General features: G+C 40.2%; 1 protein-coding gene and 1 long non-coding RNA gene across 3 annotated transcripts in view; one reads left to right on the forward strand and one right to left on the reverse strand.

Annotated features, from left to right (window-relative positions):
• Positions 1–15,988, forward strand: part of LOC126174982 (zinc finger protein 239-like) — a 95,671-nt gene that overhangs the window by 60,024 nt on the left and 19,659 nt on the right. Inside the window, exon 4 of one of the 2 annotated variants that reach the window (XM_049921458.1) lies at positions 2,237–2,530. In XM_049921458.1, coding sequence (XP_049777415.1) covers positions 2,237–2,530 — 294 coding nt within the window. Of the gene's footprint in view, positions 1–2,236; positions 2,531–7,362; positions 10,764–15,988 lie in introns of those variants that run through there. The other variant, XR_007535502.1, reaches the window with a different exon arrangement.
• On the reverse strand, positions 2,573–6,769 carry LOC126174984 (uncharacterized). The gene is made up of 3 exons (XR_007535503.1): positions 6,590–6,769; positions 4,263–4,375; positions 2,573–4,095 (listed from the first exon to the last, which is right to left on the reverse strand). It is a non-coding gene; the product is annotated as an uncharacterized LOC126174984 (long non-coding RNA).

Consider the following 15,988-nt stretch of genomic DNA (forward strand, 5'->3'; position numbering starts at 1 on the left):
GTGGACATGCGGGAGGCTGGGTGGACGTACCGCCGAATTGCTCAACACGTGGGGCGTGAGGTCTCGACAGTACATCGATGTTGTCGCCAGTGGTCGGCGGAAGGTGCACGTGCCCGTCGACCTGGGACCGGACCGCAGCGACGCACGGATGCACGCCAAGACCGTAGGATCCTACGCAGTGCCGTAGGGGACCGCACCGCCACTTCCCAGCAAATTAGGGACACTGTTGCTCCTGGGGTATCGGCGAGGACCATTCGCAACCGTCTCCATGAAGCTGGGCTACGGTCCCGCACACGGTTAGGCCGTCTTCCGCTCACGCCCCAACATCGTGCAGCCCGCCTCCAGTGGTGTCGCGACAGGCGTGAATGGAGGGACGAATGGAGACGTGTCGTCTTCAGCGATGAGAGTCGCTTCTGCCTTGGTGCCAATGATGGTCGTATGTGTGTTTGGCGCCGTGCAGGTGAGCGCCACAATCAGGACTGCATACGACCGAGGCACACAGGGCCAACACCCGGCATCATGGTGTGGGGAGCGATCTCCTACACTGGCCGTACACCACTGGTGTTCGTCGAGGGGACACTGAATAGTGCACGGTACATCCAAACCGTCATCGAACCCATCGTTCTACCATTCCTAGACCGGCAAGGGAACTTGTTGTTCCAACAGAACAATGCACGTCCGCATGTATCCCGTGCCACCCAACGTGCTCTAGAAGGTGTAAGTCAACTACCCTGGCCAGCAAGATCTCCGGATCTGTCCCCCATTGAGCATGTTTGGGACTGGATGAAGCGTCGTCTCACGCAGTCTACACGTCCAGCACGAACGCTGGTCCAACTGAGGCGCCAGGTGGAAATGGCGTGGCAAGCCGTTCCACAGGACTACATCCAGCATCTCTACGATCGTCTCCATGGGAGAATAGCAGCCTGCATTGCTGCGAAAGGTGGATATACACTGTACTAGTGCCGACATTGTGCATGCTCTGTTGCCTGTGTCTATGTGCCTGTGGTTCTGTCAGTGTGATCATGTGATGTATCTGACCCCAGGAATGTGTCAATAAAGTTTCCCCTTCCTGGGACAATGAATTCACGGTGTTCTTATTTTAATTTCCAGGAGTGTATAATTGCAATTGCCATAGCTGATGTCAGTATTCCGCACTTGAATTAACGACTGCGAACATATCACAGGACAGTGCCAGACAGAGGGATTGCCAAATGTGAATAGGCAGAACTAAAATGTTGCTCGTACTGTGTAATCTTGTATAGAGTAAATTGCAGAAGAGTAAAGAATTTAACACTACTGAGTGTATCATTTCATAGCTAGTACTTTCCTTTTTCATTTTATTATCTCCTTATTTGTGTATTTCATGTTTGCAACCACCTGGTGGAGGCAGTGTTTGTAGGTCAGCACATCTGAACATTCTAGCATATACTGAGGATATGGTTAGAAACCAACCAGATTTGCATACGACTAGTTGATGTCACATATAGAGCAAAGGATAAGCTTACCCTTCCGGAGACTGCACAAGTGTCAGGTGACAAATTAGCATTGTAAAATCCGTTATGCAAAATTTTTCACTGATACGTTCGGCTCATAGGCTTACCCATCAGCAGAAAAGAGCAAAACAGAAGCGGTAGCTTACAATTTCACCCACATGAGGAAAGTTGGACAGAAAAAGGCCCCGTGTTGACGCATCATGCAAGTTTATCGTAAAGCAGTAAATATCTGATATGTTAATGGAATTCATCATATAAGTTTTATTCCCAGGGATTTGACAGCATGTGGCAATGAAATTACAGCATGGAACTTGGGGTCAAGTAAACTCTTGAGCTGTGTCCATGCAGTACTCTTCTAAAGACTTTCTCCCAATTGTATATACATATGTGGTTAGCTAAGCAGCATTAGCCTAATATGTTAAGTAGTCAAGAAGTAATTGCACTAAATTTTTTGTCTCACTTGGCGGTGCACATTCACACGTAGCTCAGCTGGCAGAACAGTTTTAAAGTCAGCCTTGTGTGGCTATTCTCCACCAAATTTTATCATGGCAAGTTTTACTTCCAATTTGTAACACTTGCCCATTATTGCAGTCTCCTATGTAATATGTGCTGACATGTTTTGTACTAAGAGGGAGGGGTGTGTGTGTGTGTGTGTGTGTGTGTGTGTGTGTGTGTGTGTGTGTGTGTGTGTAATTCTCATATCTCACTGATACTTAAGTTTGCATATTAACTTCTTTCCATAGGCATTTGCAGAATCATCAAAGTTGGCACAACATTCACGTACTCACACAGGAGAACGTCCATATTCCTGCTCAGAATGTGGCAAGACCTACTCTCATTCTTCACATCTTGCTGCCCACCGCCGCACACATGGTGGCGTGGAGGATGAAAGGGCATTTGCTTGCCCATGCTGCCCTCGAGCTTTTGCTGCAGCTACAAAATTGGCTGAGCATGCCAGATCACACCTTCAGCAGCAGCAGCAGCAGCAGCAGCAGCAGCAGCATGGCCACAGTACAACTACATTGTCATCTTGCAAGGTGTTTAATTATTTTGATTCAGTTTTTCTGGCGATCACTATTTTTTTTTTTTTTTTGGATTAAGCTATATGTCTTTGAAAGGTTTTATATCTTAGTAAATTCCTGTGTAGAAAAAACTGTCTGTAGCCAACAGTGGCTGCTGTGTAAGAGCACATAAACACCCAAACATTTGGCACTTTGGGATCTATTGGTTATTTTTCATTGACTGCTGTTAAACGTAATGCAGATGCAGTAACCTGGAATATACGGCTCTTAAATCTTCTGCACTACCCTCTAGACTCGGTGAAATAGGGGTGAACCAAAATCGCGTATCTGTTACAAATATCACAATAACAACTTTACAGACTCTAACTACAATTTCAGTCACAACTAGGAGTCGCAAGTAGCGTTTAACAGTAAACGCAGTGTGCCGTCTGTTGGCCAAATTTTGTTCTTCTTTCTGTGAACCTTGCGTCATGCTACGGAGTCTAGCTGGGATTTCAGTGACAAATAGTAAGAAGCGCAATTAACATTCAACACCATGTGCCATCTGATGGCTTAAGTTCATACTACTGTGTTTCTTTACAACATGCTATCGAGTCTTAACTGTGATTTCTGTGACAAGTCACAAGTAGCAACTAAAGAGTGCAGTTAATATTAGATGCCATATGGCATCTGTTGACCTACATTTGTATTTCATTCTAAGACCCTTGTGTCTCATGATACGGGTGTATTACGTACTTGTGCTCGAAGAAATTAACAAAGACGCTAATTTGCTCTGGGACAAATTTTATACTCGGTTGAGAATTGGTGCAACCAGTGAATGTGAAAGCTAAATAAAGGTTGTGCTAATAAGTAGACCTATAGTGTAGCCTGGAATTTTCTTGACATGTTTAAACATATTTTTCATAATAAAAGCTAAAACTGTAGGGTAATTTCAGAAAACAGGTAATGGATAAGGCTCTGATGAGTATATTGATGCATATTACTCACATATATCGAACATAAACTACTAAAAATGCAATCTGGTGTCTATTATGTAAATTTATCAAATGTTTTAACAACTGTAGTCACAAGATGGATATTTTTTTCAGACAGTACAATATGTAGTTAAACATTTGTCTGTATTTTTCAAATATTGCATAAATACTTGATCTAGTGCCAACTTTTAACTGCAAGATCAGTATTTTCCACTGTTTTCTCTTGCACATTATCAACCTTAAAACACGCAGTCTTCCAACCTAACATAGACCTTGGCTGGTCAGTCTGTTATCACAACCACAATTTCAAGTTGGGAGAGATGGACAGATCAATATTACACACTAGCAAGTCATTATCACAGCAGAAAATTCTGTGGTAAAGGGTGACTTAAACAAGGTGTACTTCACATTTAATTATTATCCCTTTCAAATCACATAATGACTTCAGTGACCCACTATACCAGTACTGATTTTGCACACTTCTGTTATAAATTATGGCTCGCTTAAGCTGTGAGTTCCTCAAGAGTCATCTTGAATCTTCACAATTCTCTCTTCTAGATGTGGAGAGGTGCATAGAGCAGCCAGTAATCAAGATGGGAAATTAGTCTAGAAAATCATGGAATTATTAAACTTTTATACTGCTTTTAATTGCTAACAATATAATTCACATTATAAAACTGCTAATATATCTGGTAATGAAAGAAGTTGAGTGGGGGATTTCACACTTTGCATAAACGATATCACTACATTATTTTATGAACTTAGAAACTAACCTTACATCTGACGAAGAAGTTGTAAGGACGCTGTGGCAACTTCTCCAATTCTTCTGCCAATGGTATTTCAAATTATCGGTACATTGTGCAACAGAAAAATGTGATTCAGGTGCCTGTGAACATAGAATGTGGTTAGAATCCGTATTCTAAACCTGTTACTCTTATGTTACTGTGTAGTAATTTGCTTCACTGCAAATTTAAACGCAGCCAAAACCTCTCAGACAAACAGAAGCTAAACAATGTCAAAGTTAGCTTAACGAGGCCTACGCATGAAGCGTTCAGTTAATTCGAAAGTAAAATTCTATGTACCGACCTGAAAGAAAATCCTAGGAAGTTCTGGTCTTATGTTAAATCAGGAAGTGGATCGAAACAGCATATCCAGACACTCTGGGATGATGATGGCATTGAAACAGAGGACGACACGCGTAAAGCTGAAATACTAAACACCTTTTTCCAAAGCTGTTTCACAGAGGAAGACCGCACTGCAGTTCCTTCTCTAAATCCTCGCGCGAAAGAAAAAATGGCTGACATCGAAATAAGTGTCCAAGGAATAGAAAAGCAACCGAAATCACTCAACAGAGGAAAGTCCACTGGACCTGACGGGATACCAATTCGATTCTACACAGAGTATGCGAAAGAAGTTGCCCCCCCTTCTAACAGCCGTGTACTGTGTCTCTAAAGGAATGGAAGGTTCCAAATGATTGGAAAAGAGCACAGGTAGCTCCAGTTTTCAAGAAGGGTCGTCGAGCAGATGCGCAAAACTATAGGCCTATATCTCTGACATCACTCTGTTGCAGAATTTTAGAACATATTTTTTATTCACGTATCATGTCATCTCTGGAAACCCAGAATCTACTCTGTAGGAGTCAACATGGATTCTGGAAACAGCGATCGTGTGAGACCCAACTCGCTTTATTTGTTCATAAGACCCAGAAAATATTAGATACAGGCTCCCAGGTAGATGCCATTTTCCTTGACTTCCGGAAGGCGTTCGTTACAGTTCTGCACTGTCACCTGATAAACAAAGTAAGAGCCTACGGAATATCAGACCAGCTGTGTGGCTGGATTGAAGAGTTTTTAGCAAACAGAACACAGCATGTTGTTCTCAATGGAGAGATGTCTACAGATATTAGAGTAACCTCTGGCATGCCACAGGGGAGTGTTATGGGACCATTGCCTTTCACAATATATATAAATGACCTAGTAGATAGTGTTGGAAGTTCCATGCGGCTTTTCGCGGATGATGCTGTAGTATACAGAGAAGCTGCAGCATTAGAAAATTGCAGCGAAATGCAGGAAGATCTGCAGCGGATAGGCACTTGGTGCAAGGAGTGGCAAGTGACCCTAACATAGACAAATGTAATGTATTGCGAATACATAGAAAGAAGGATCCATTATTGTATGATTATATGACAGCAGAACAAACACTGGTAGCAGTTACTTCTGTAAAATATCTGGGACTATGCGTACGGAATGATTGGAAGTGGAATGATCATATAAAATTAATTGTTGGTAAGGTGGGTGCCAGGTTGACTCATTGGGAGAGTCCTTAGAAAATGTAGTCCATCAACAAAGGAGGTGGCTTACAAAACACTCGTTCAACCTGTACTTGAGTATTGCTCACCAGTGTGGGATCCATACCAGGTCGCGTTGACAGAGGAGATCCAAAGAAGAGCGGCACGTTTCATCACAGGGTTATTTGGTAAGCGTGATAGCGTTACGGAGATGTTTAGCAAACTCAGGTGGCAGACTCTGCAAGAGAGGCACTCTGCATCGCGGTGTAGCTTGCTGTCCAGGTTTCGAGAGGGTGTGTTTCTGGATGAGGTAACGAATATATTGCTTTCCCCTACTTATACCTCCCAAGGAGATCACGAATGTAAAATTAGAGAGATTCGAGCGCACATGGAGGCTTTCCGGCAGTCGTTCTTCCCGCAAACCATACGCGACTGGAACAGGAAAGGGAGGTAATGACAGGGGCACATAAAGTGCCCTCCTCCACACACCGTTGGGTGGCTTGCAGAGTATAAATGTAGATGTAGTAATTTGCGTTAAGATTCTCAACACCACCCTGTCAGTATTTTCACACTTGTTCCATTAATACAAAATTAAAGTCAAAGGAAGAACATAGGTAAAACATATTTGCTATTGACTTTTTTTAATATGAAATTTTGTCTGTGGGCAAGCTTATGATTCGTATATCATGTAATAGCTGTGGAAGAATCGATGGAAATACCATTTCATGTAACTTTTTGTCAGTTGGGTTATTGAAACATTAACCTTAGGTCCTGACAGGTAATCGCCTATACAGGCGAGAATATATTTCTTACTGTATTTACACGGCGAGCCTCCCGGTTCTCGATGTACATCTTGCGGTTCTCGGCTAACGCTAGCGGTCAGAATTTTCTAAGCCCAGAGTCTGGGATGTTATTCCGGACGCGTGCTATAGTAGTCTTTATAGCAGCACGCGTCTGCGATTGTCATGTTTGTAAACAGAGAGCGATAAGCAGTTACGCAATCACTGAGGTCTACGCTCACACAGTCAATGCCGTGTGGCTGATGCAATAGGTTATTAAGACAGTAATGTGTAGTTTTTTGTAAGGATAAGGAGAGGGAAATTTATTTAGTACGTGGACCTAAAGTCGATAAAGTTGCAGGTTTAGAAAATTTTAACAACCGGGACGCCATCGCTTATCGGACATTTTAACATTTCAGATCGCAGAGGTCTAGAATGGACAAAACTTCGTGCTGTAATTTATAGGGAGCCATGTTTTCGCTCAGCTCACTCGTTTACAAAAACTTATCGAGTGTTAATCATATGATAAAAATAGCCCTTTCTGCGTATTGTCTTTCCCAAAAAACGTCGTTTCGATATCTCGAACCGTGTAGGAGATAACGACGATTTTTACCACTTGATTCCCGAAGCGCAGGAAAGGATTCGGACGCGCCGCGAGCGACCCATCCGCGGATATAACAGCCAATATCTCAAGAACGAAAAGAGGTACCATTCCGGGCTCAACTTTAAATACAATTTAGATGTATTGGTTACATTTCATACGCAATAATGTATGGCCGTTAATGAGCTATACGGATTTTACCTTTGCAAATTCTTAAAAATTTCGTGCAGCCATGTTTTCACAGTTTCGTGCAGCACAGTAACTATGACGAATAACGAAAATAAATTCAGACCTTTATCGGGCAAAGATGTCAAGCTATAAGATGCGGAAAAATCAATTTTTTTTTCACCGAACAGTTTTCTCAAAATCGGATGATAAGTATTCCATAGCTAGCGTCGCGTCCGCTCTACTGTTTTGCCGGGAAGACACAATGTCGCGTGTGCTGCAGCGACAAGATTCAAGCATGCTTGAATTCAAGTCTAGTTGTAGCAGAGAACAGGCGACGCCACGGATTTCGCCCACGTACGACACTTCCGAACTATACCTGCGGTTGTGTTTTGTTGTCTGAAGCTGTCGCGCTCTGTCGGTGGCTTCTGTCACTCACTTACGGCACGGCCTTGGTAGAGAGCGGAGGGAGAAAAGTTGCGAATTCGTTAACTGCGATCCTGAATTGTGACAAATCGCAGTACCGAAAAGTAGCATTCACAGAAATCACCGATATCGGAAAATCGCATTTTAGCCTATCCGTACCGTGAAATTCGGCGTCAGGGGCGCGAGCACACCTTCTGTTGTGCACGTGTTAAGCAGCTTCTGCGCATGCGTGACTGGCCTGACGTAATTGCCTTATGGGTCAAATACATGCGAATCAGATGAACAGTGTGCACGGTTTGTTCTATGCGTTACAACTCAACTAGAAGTTTACGTCAATGCCACTAGATACGCCCATATATTTCCATTCGCTTGGCAATTCCATTAGCTGTCAGATGTGCAAATTCACTCGGTGTATAGTAAATTAAATCGGACGTCAGTATAGGTTGTAGTTATACTGACAAAAAACTTATTACGTTAGTTTCTGAATGAGTTTTATACATATTAAGTTTTGGATTTTATCATATATTTATCCCTTTTTATTCCTAACAGAAGAGTAGATCAGTTTAGTTGGTTCCATTTACCTGTAGTCAGGTGACCATGTTGATAGACATTAAGGCGTTACTACCTGAATTTAATCAGTTCCATAATCGACAGTGTGTGTTTGAAGTTGATTTGGTGCTGTGTGGGTGATACTATGGGCACGAAACATTGAATCGGATTTTGTGTGCAGGGTCAAGATGAACTCTGTTGAATCTATTTTAAGAGCTAACAGAAAACTAAATTACCAGGATAAGTTAGCTGCAAAGGAACTAGGGCCCCCCAGACCAGATCTCTTGATAGAGAATGTGACAAAATCAGTTAAGCGTGACTACAAGCGAACATTTAACAAAGAATTGTATGATAAGCATAAGTGGCTGTGTGGGTGCAACTTAAGACAGGCACTGTATTGTTTCCCATGTCTGATTTTCAGCCCGGAAGTCAATTCGTGGACTAATAAAGGTGTTAGAGATCTTGTACATTTGTCTGAAAAAATAAAAAAGCATGAAAACTCCCATGTACACAAAAATGCAAACATTGAACTCTCAGTTCTTGGTAAAGTGAACATCAGTACTCAGCTTGACAGTGTATACAGACAGTCTGTCAGGAAACATAATGAGCAAGTGGACAGGAATAGACATATCCTCTCCAGGTTAATAGACTGCATAAAATTTTGCGGGGCATTTGAGTTAGCTTTACGTGGTCATGATGAAAGGGAAGATCCAGAAAACCCAGGAGTCTTTCGTGGGCTTGTAAATTTAGTAAGTGCTATTGATGGCTCAATGAAGGAGCACTTAGAAACAGCAACTGTATTTAAAGGTACATCCAGAACAGTTCAAAATGAGCTTCTGGATTGTATGCTAAGTGTATGCAGAGAAATTATAACTCAAGAAATTTTAAATGCGCATTATTTGGCTATAATGGCAGACGAAACAACAGATGTGTCCACCATGCAACAGTTGGTGATTGTGTATAGATACGAACTTAATGGCTCTGTTGTGGAGAGGTTTTGGGGCTTCTTTAACCCTGACACACAGGACGCTGAGACACTATTTAAGGTGATAAATTCTGAATTGCAAAAGCATGCAGATGGAAAGAAAGAAAAAGTGATCGCACAATGCTATGATGGTGCTGCTGTTATGAGTGGAGGCATCAGTGGTGTTCAGGCAAGGATTAAGCAGATGTATCCAAGGGCTTATTACATTCACTGCTACGCTCATCAACTTAATCTTGTTTTACAAAAAGCTGCATCTATAAACAAATCTGCTAGAATATTTTTTTCTAATCTCTCGGGCTTTCCAGCTTTTTTCTCCCGGTCGTCACACGGAACATGTGTGCTAGACAGAGTTGTGCAAACTAGTCTACCACGGATAGCAGCTACAAGATTGGTGTTTAACATTCAGACAGTCAACACAATTAGAGAGAACAAGGAAAGTATGATAGAGTGTTTAGGAGAAATTACCCTCTCTGATCGTGTAGATGACAAAACCAGACGAGAAAGTTATGGCCTCCTCTCCAATTTGAAAAATCCTGAGTTCTTGTTTTGGCTAGAATTTTTTCATAGGATCATGCCACATGCAGACATACTCTTCAGGAAACTACAACAACAGAATGTTGAAGCGATAACTGCTAGAGAATACTTATTGGAGTTTGAAGATGTAATTACAGGAATAAGAAATACTGCCATTGAAGAAATTTCATTTGCCACTGAAGAAATTTCATCATCATGTGAAGAGCAAATTCAGAAGAAAAGAAAATCAGAAAACAAAGTAGAAGATGCGAAGGAAGTTTGTGATGCCATAATAAGTCATATGAATGAAAGATTTTCATTCACTGATCACCTTGTGGCATCAAAATTGTTAGATGTGAGCTCATTTTCTCTGTTTTCGACAAATTTTCCTGAGAGAGAACTTGATATTACTGTTGAAATGTACCCATGGTTATCGAAGGTGCAGCTGAGAATAGAGCTAGAAGTACTCTATAGTAGAAAAGACTTCCAACGCGCAGGTGGTGCTGTTGCAATTCTACAGCTTCTATTAGACAACAAATTGGATCTAGACACTTTTCCGCAGTTATGTGAACTAATGAGGATAATTATAACTACTCCTCTTACAACATTTGAACCTGAACGTTGTTTCTCAACAATGAAAAGGATAAAAACCTTTCTTCGAAACACAGTGACAGAGAACAGGCTTTCGGCATTGGCAATGCTTGCAATTGAGAAAAAGTTTGTTAATCATACTGAAGACTTCAATCATAGAGTGATTGAGACATTTGCTCGATTAGAAAACAGACGCATGGATTTTCTTTATAAATAGGCAATGTCAGTCATGCTGCAGTGTAGTTTTCTCTGTTTAATATATACCTACAGTACAGTGTAACGTGTATTAATATTAACTTTTGCGTAAACTATACGGAAGAATAGGACATTTCGTAAGAAGAGGTTATGCCTGTTTGCTGATTCAGAAACTGAGATTTGGTGAGTGATAAAACTTAATGATTAATGGAAAATCTCACATAAAGATGTGAAACAAATACTAAGAAAGAGATAGAGGGTCTGGCCAGTACTTACCTCAGCTCAGTACAGCCGGTAGATACACAGAACAGAACAGAAAATTTACGTATCCTTGCTTTCGGAACTTTGTTCCTTCGTCAGCGAGGAGAGAGGGGAAAAAAGGGGAAGAAGGGAAAGTGGATTCAGTTACTCACAACCCAGATTATGAAGCAACAGGGGAAAGGTTTACCTCCCTGTTGACCTTTCCCCTGTTGCTTCATAACTTGGATTATGAGTAACTGAATCCACTTTCCCTTCTTCCCCTTTTTTCCCCCTCTCTCCTCGCTGACAAAGGAACGAAGTTCCGAAAGCTAGGATACGTAAATTTTCTGTTCTGTTTTGTGTATCTATCGGCTGCACTGAGCTGAGGTAAGTACTGGCCAGCCCCTCTATCTTTTTGTTAGTAGTGAAAACTTTACATTATTTCGTTTTTGTCCGAAACCCTGCTAAATTATGTACAAAACAATAAAATTTCACAAAAACAAGTCTTTCTTTCATCAGATTATTATTATTACTACTACTACTACTACTACTACTACTACTACTACTGGCAGTGGCTGCAGTTGTAAAAATTTTTTTCATAATCGCAACTGTTATGCAGCAGACACTATTTCATGCATTGAGGTTGATCTAAGACTAAAAATTCGTGAACACCCAAAATGCGTACTTACAAGCCGCCACTGTCTAACAGTATCGGATATTATGTTATTGTAACAAATTTTTAACAGGAACCAGTTTTTGCTGAACACAAATTAATAAAATTTTGTGTTCATATTAATATTGATTTGGACAGTGTGTTTACTCAGTAATTTTTCAGTGATTACTTGATCCCTCAGCACTATTTGCTTTCATTCAGTTATTTGAGACTCAAGATATACATAAACAAAAAAGAAGCAACTTTATAAACTTCCTGTAAACTAGTTTTGCTTACTTGGACTAGTTGACATTGTTGCTTTCAAAGTAAGGTGGTGCTTTCAATTAAACTACATAGCTGCTGTTTATCAACTGCCTGCTTATTATTTATATGGCTGCCTGTAATTTATACAGAATGACAGTTAAATATGCTCTGTAAGAATACAGGCCTGGTTACATGTTGAAGAATTTAACACTTGAGTGCTTAAACTCACTCCAAACCTTAGTCAGTTGAAGAGGAAATGTTCAAGGAAGAGCATGTAAAAACAGATAAATGAAAAGGTCTTTGCAAGATTTGAGGATGTCTACATTATACAGTATCCGTATTGTACACTCTCATTGAATGAATACTTTCTTTAGTTTAGCTATGTTGCCCCAAGATAATGCCATGAGACATCAGATAGTGAAAATATTAGATGAGTTAACTCCATTGTCTTCAACCAAACATACAACAGATGCTCTCAAGTGTGATACCAAACAGAGCTTCTTAATTAGTTTAGCTCTCGATTTACTTATTTTTTGTTGTTTATCTGACTGGACCCAAGGTATTATATACGTAGTCCAAAATTTCGTAATAAAGGTCTTCATGATTGCGACTTTAAGACACAAACTGTCTAAGAAGAAAATCACGTTAAAGTTTCTGCATTGAATAATGTGTTTCCTTATTAAGTACAGTCTGGTAATAAAGAACAAACTTGTTTTAAATTGTTCTTTGCTGTGTTATGACAAATACTGTGTGCTCACTATCAACCAGAATGTCAGTTTGTAGACAGCTGCTAATCTTTATGTAAGATTTCTTCAACAGAAGTCACAGCTGTTTGTATTCTGTTTTTGAGCTTATTAACATCACAAGTTGAAGGGGAAGTGAGAATGTTCCTTCATGTATCTCCATATGAAAAAGTCACATGGGATCATGCCTTGCCATCTCGAAAGCCAAGAATGTAGACTGATGATGTGGGTTCCTGTGCACCCTATCCTGCATGGAGACAATGACATTCAGCTGTCGCCAACCTGAGGGTTGGTTTGTATAAAACGATTTACTAAAGCCCGGTCCACACGCAACGATCTGTCTGTGCAGACATTGGCGCAGATGTCTGTACATGCAAAAGATTGCTGCAAATGTGGTGTGTTCACACGACACAAACCCAAATCTACTACTCGCCCGCCATCTGTCGGTGTAGAAAAGAAAAATTCGTGGCAAGCAACTATGCTCCCCGTAAACGTCAAAAATTTATTTCAGTTATTTTGAAATATAGAAATGGAGGAAGTTCTGTTGTGGTCTGTGTCCGCAACTTGTGTTGCAAAAAACATTCAGACCAACCGCGGGAAACAGAGAAGGCGGTCAAAATGGTGTAGACAGTGGTTGCTAAAGCGAAAGCAGTTTTCTCACGTACATTTACTGCGAGAGTTGCAGGGTGAACCTGTTTTGTTTTACATTACCTTGTGTTCCATTTCCTGGCACATTGACTCTCCAATTTCATCTTCATTGTACTCCTGCTTGGTCTTGGCGTTTCTTGATCACTAAGAAAGCCAAGCAGATCAAAATACCATAACGTTGGCTGGTATACTTGATCTACTCTTACACCAGATCTTCTAGATTTCTGAACTTTGGATAACTATTTCGGTAAACAGTTCGCTGACAGACTTAATTTACTTAGCTTGCCTTCATGAACTCATCCTTCAGGACAGCGTAAATAGCTTCACATGTGTTGGGTATTATTTTACTCAACGCTTGTTTCGATATTGCAGCTGAAAATTCCAAATCCTTGTAGCTCCTTCCTGTTGCTAGGAATCTTAATGTTAGCGCCAGCCGTTCATTAGAAGAAATTGCCCTTCTCATACAAGTATTTTGTCTCATAATATGAGGGGTTACAAGCTTTAAGAGATAATTATAAGTTTCGACATCCATCCGCAAATAATTTCGCCAGTTTGCAATGAATATTTTTTTTTTTTTTTTTTTTTTTTTTTTTTTTAATAATACCGTTTCTCTGTTTGCCGAGGCGTCAACTGCCCGCAATTTTTCAATTAGAGAATTGTATGCTGCTGTCTTTTTGTCTCGGACACTATATTCTTTACTTTTAATCTTTCACAAACATGGGTGGTTTCTATATATTTCAATGAATTCACTTACAAATTCTCGAGAACACTGATGAGTATCAGCCATTTTAATGCCCTATGCGCACAAATACAAACACTAGACTGAGCAAACAGCTGTTTCGTGCCAGATTTGCGGCGATCTCCTGTCCACACGCTCCAACTTGTCTGCGCAGATGTGGTTTGAACCCACAGATTTGAGAGGTTTCGCTCAAACCTCCAACTCCAACTTCCAGGTTTGCACACACCTCAGGTTGGTGCAAATCTTCTGTCCACACGCAACGATCTGTCTGCGCAGATGTGATGTGCACAGACATTTGCGCAGACAAATCGTTGCGTGTGGACGGGCCTTAAGCATGTTCCTATTGGAGATGATCTGCCTTTACCTTCACATGGCTATTGATCTTACTTGCCTACCCAGTTACAGTTCCCCACCTACAGCTTAATGTGGACTCCAAAACTCAGTGCAAACTGGCACTTAAGACATTACCAAATTGAAGCAGTTTTCACAATGATTTCTCAATGTGGCAGTGTATTATTGAAAAATTAGTGTACTTTCTTGTTAGTGTGGTGAGGCTCCATCCTGTTGGGGTGTGAAATCAGTAGTCCTCTTGAAGTTGTGGAAAAAGTGACATCTCTTGGATATCAAGACAGTTCTAGCCAGTCACCGTGTTATCATCAAATGTCAATCCAAGTGAAGTGATAGATTAAAAATTAAGTTGGCTTCTTGACCATTTTTAAATATTTTGCTTTTCTTATGTGTGATTGCTCTATAACTGTGAAGTTCAGAACTTTTTTAAATTTTACCTTATACCATTTTTACTTGCAAGTGCACAACAGTTTTTCAATTTTGAGACATTAGTGTTAATTTTAATATCTCTGTACCGAGCTAAGTCACAGCATTGCAGTTGACATGATTGTTTTTAGTAAAGTCTCCTCTACAACAGTGTTTATTACTCAAAATACTCTGAATTAAAAAATAACCCGTCAAAATGACCTCCGAAAGTTATGGTATTGAAAACTTGGAAAATGCCCTTTTTTAGACCCAAAAATAAGGAGTGATCAATCAGAGTGTATTTTTTTTCCCCTCTGGTTAGATATAGTAAACTACTAGACTTATACAGAGCATGAAAATTGACGAATGTTTCCTCAATTTTTTTTATAAATTTTTGAAATTTGAAAATCTTTGTTTGTGAAGTTTGGGGCCTATTATCTCTGATGGGACTGACTATAAAAATTTGATTTTGCACATTTTCTATGTCTATTTTTCAATTACCATACTTCCGAGATGCGGTGTTTCCTAATCCTAGTAGTGACTGTTAAGAACACTTATTTCTTCAGAGAGCTTTAGTGATATAGAATAAGGCCTCCCAGTTGCTGTGGTAAATTCAAGCTTTCTTAATGTTTTTCATTGGTACCAAACTTCGTTCCTAGTACATTTTTGAATGATGATCATGGGTTGGCAGGGTGGTAAAAATGAACAAAAACATCGTTTTCCAAATATATTCTTTCAATCTGTGCAAACCACCATTGTCTATCATACACACATGCCACTGTGTCATTCAGTGTTAAAGACTGAGATTAATTTTGCTGACACTGTGATCCTCGTAAATTTCGGTTTCTGATGTTTCTTTGCATTGAACTTAAGTTTTCAGCAATGCCAAGGAATTTGTAGAATTGCTTTGTTTCTTTTATTGATATACAGATTTCAAATCTGGTTGGAAGTGTTGTTCTGATATGAAGAACTACCTCTTCTTTCTTGATGGGAAAATACGTGATGCCTTTAGTATTATCTTTGGAAAACACATATATGTCCTCTGTTGTAAGAATTTGGTCTGCGTTCTTTCTTTGTAAGCTGGCTTTACTCACTTCGGATTTTGTTGTACCACCTCCTCCATTTCATGCATTTTTATCATGGCAAGAGACAAAAAAGTACCATTTGGTCTGCAACCTGGAATCTGCTTTTGTTTGCAAAGATTTGAAAAATTCTTTTTGTTGTTGTATTGACCACCACTTCCATGTGAGAAGTATATGACCTCCTCAACCTTGGGCAAATTTTTTTAATGTAATTTGTTACATACTTTTGAAATACATGGACAGCTGAAGTGTTGTGCTCAAAGTAGTCACTTAGAATGCAAATTGAT

The sequence above is a fragment of the Schistocerca cancellata genome, chromosome 3, assembly GCF_023864275.1.
Source record: "Schistocerca cancellata isolate TAMUIC-IGC-003103 chromosome 3, iqSchCanc2.1, whole genome shotgun sequence".
Lineage (NCBI taxonomy): Eukaryota > Metazoa > Arthropoda > Insecta > Orthoptera > Acrididae > Schistocerca > Schistocerca cancellata.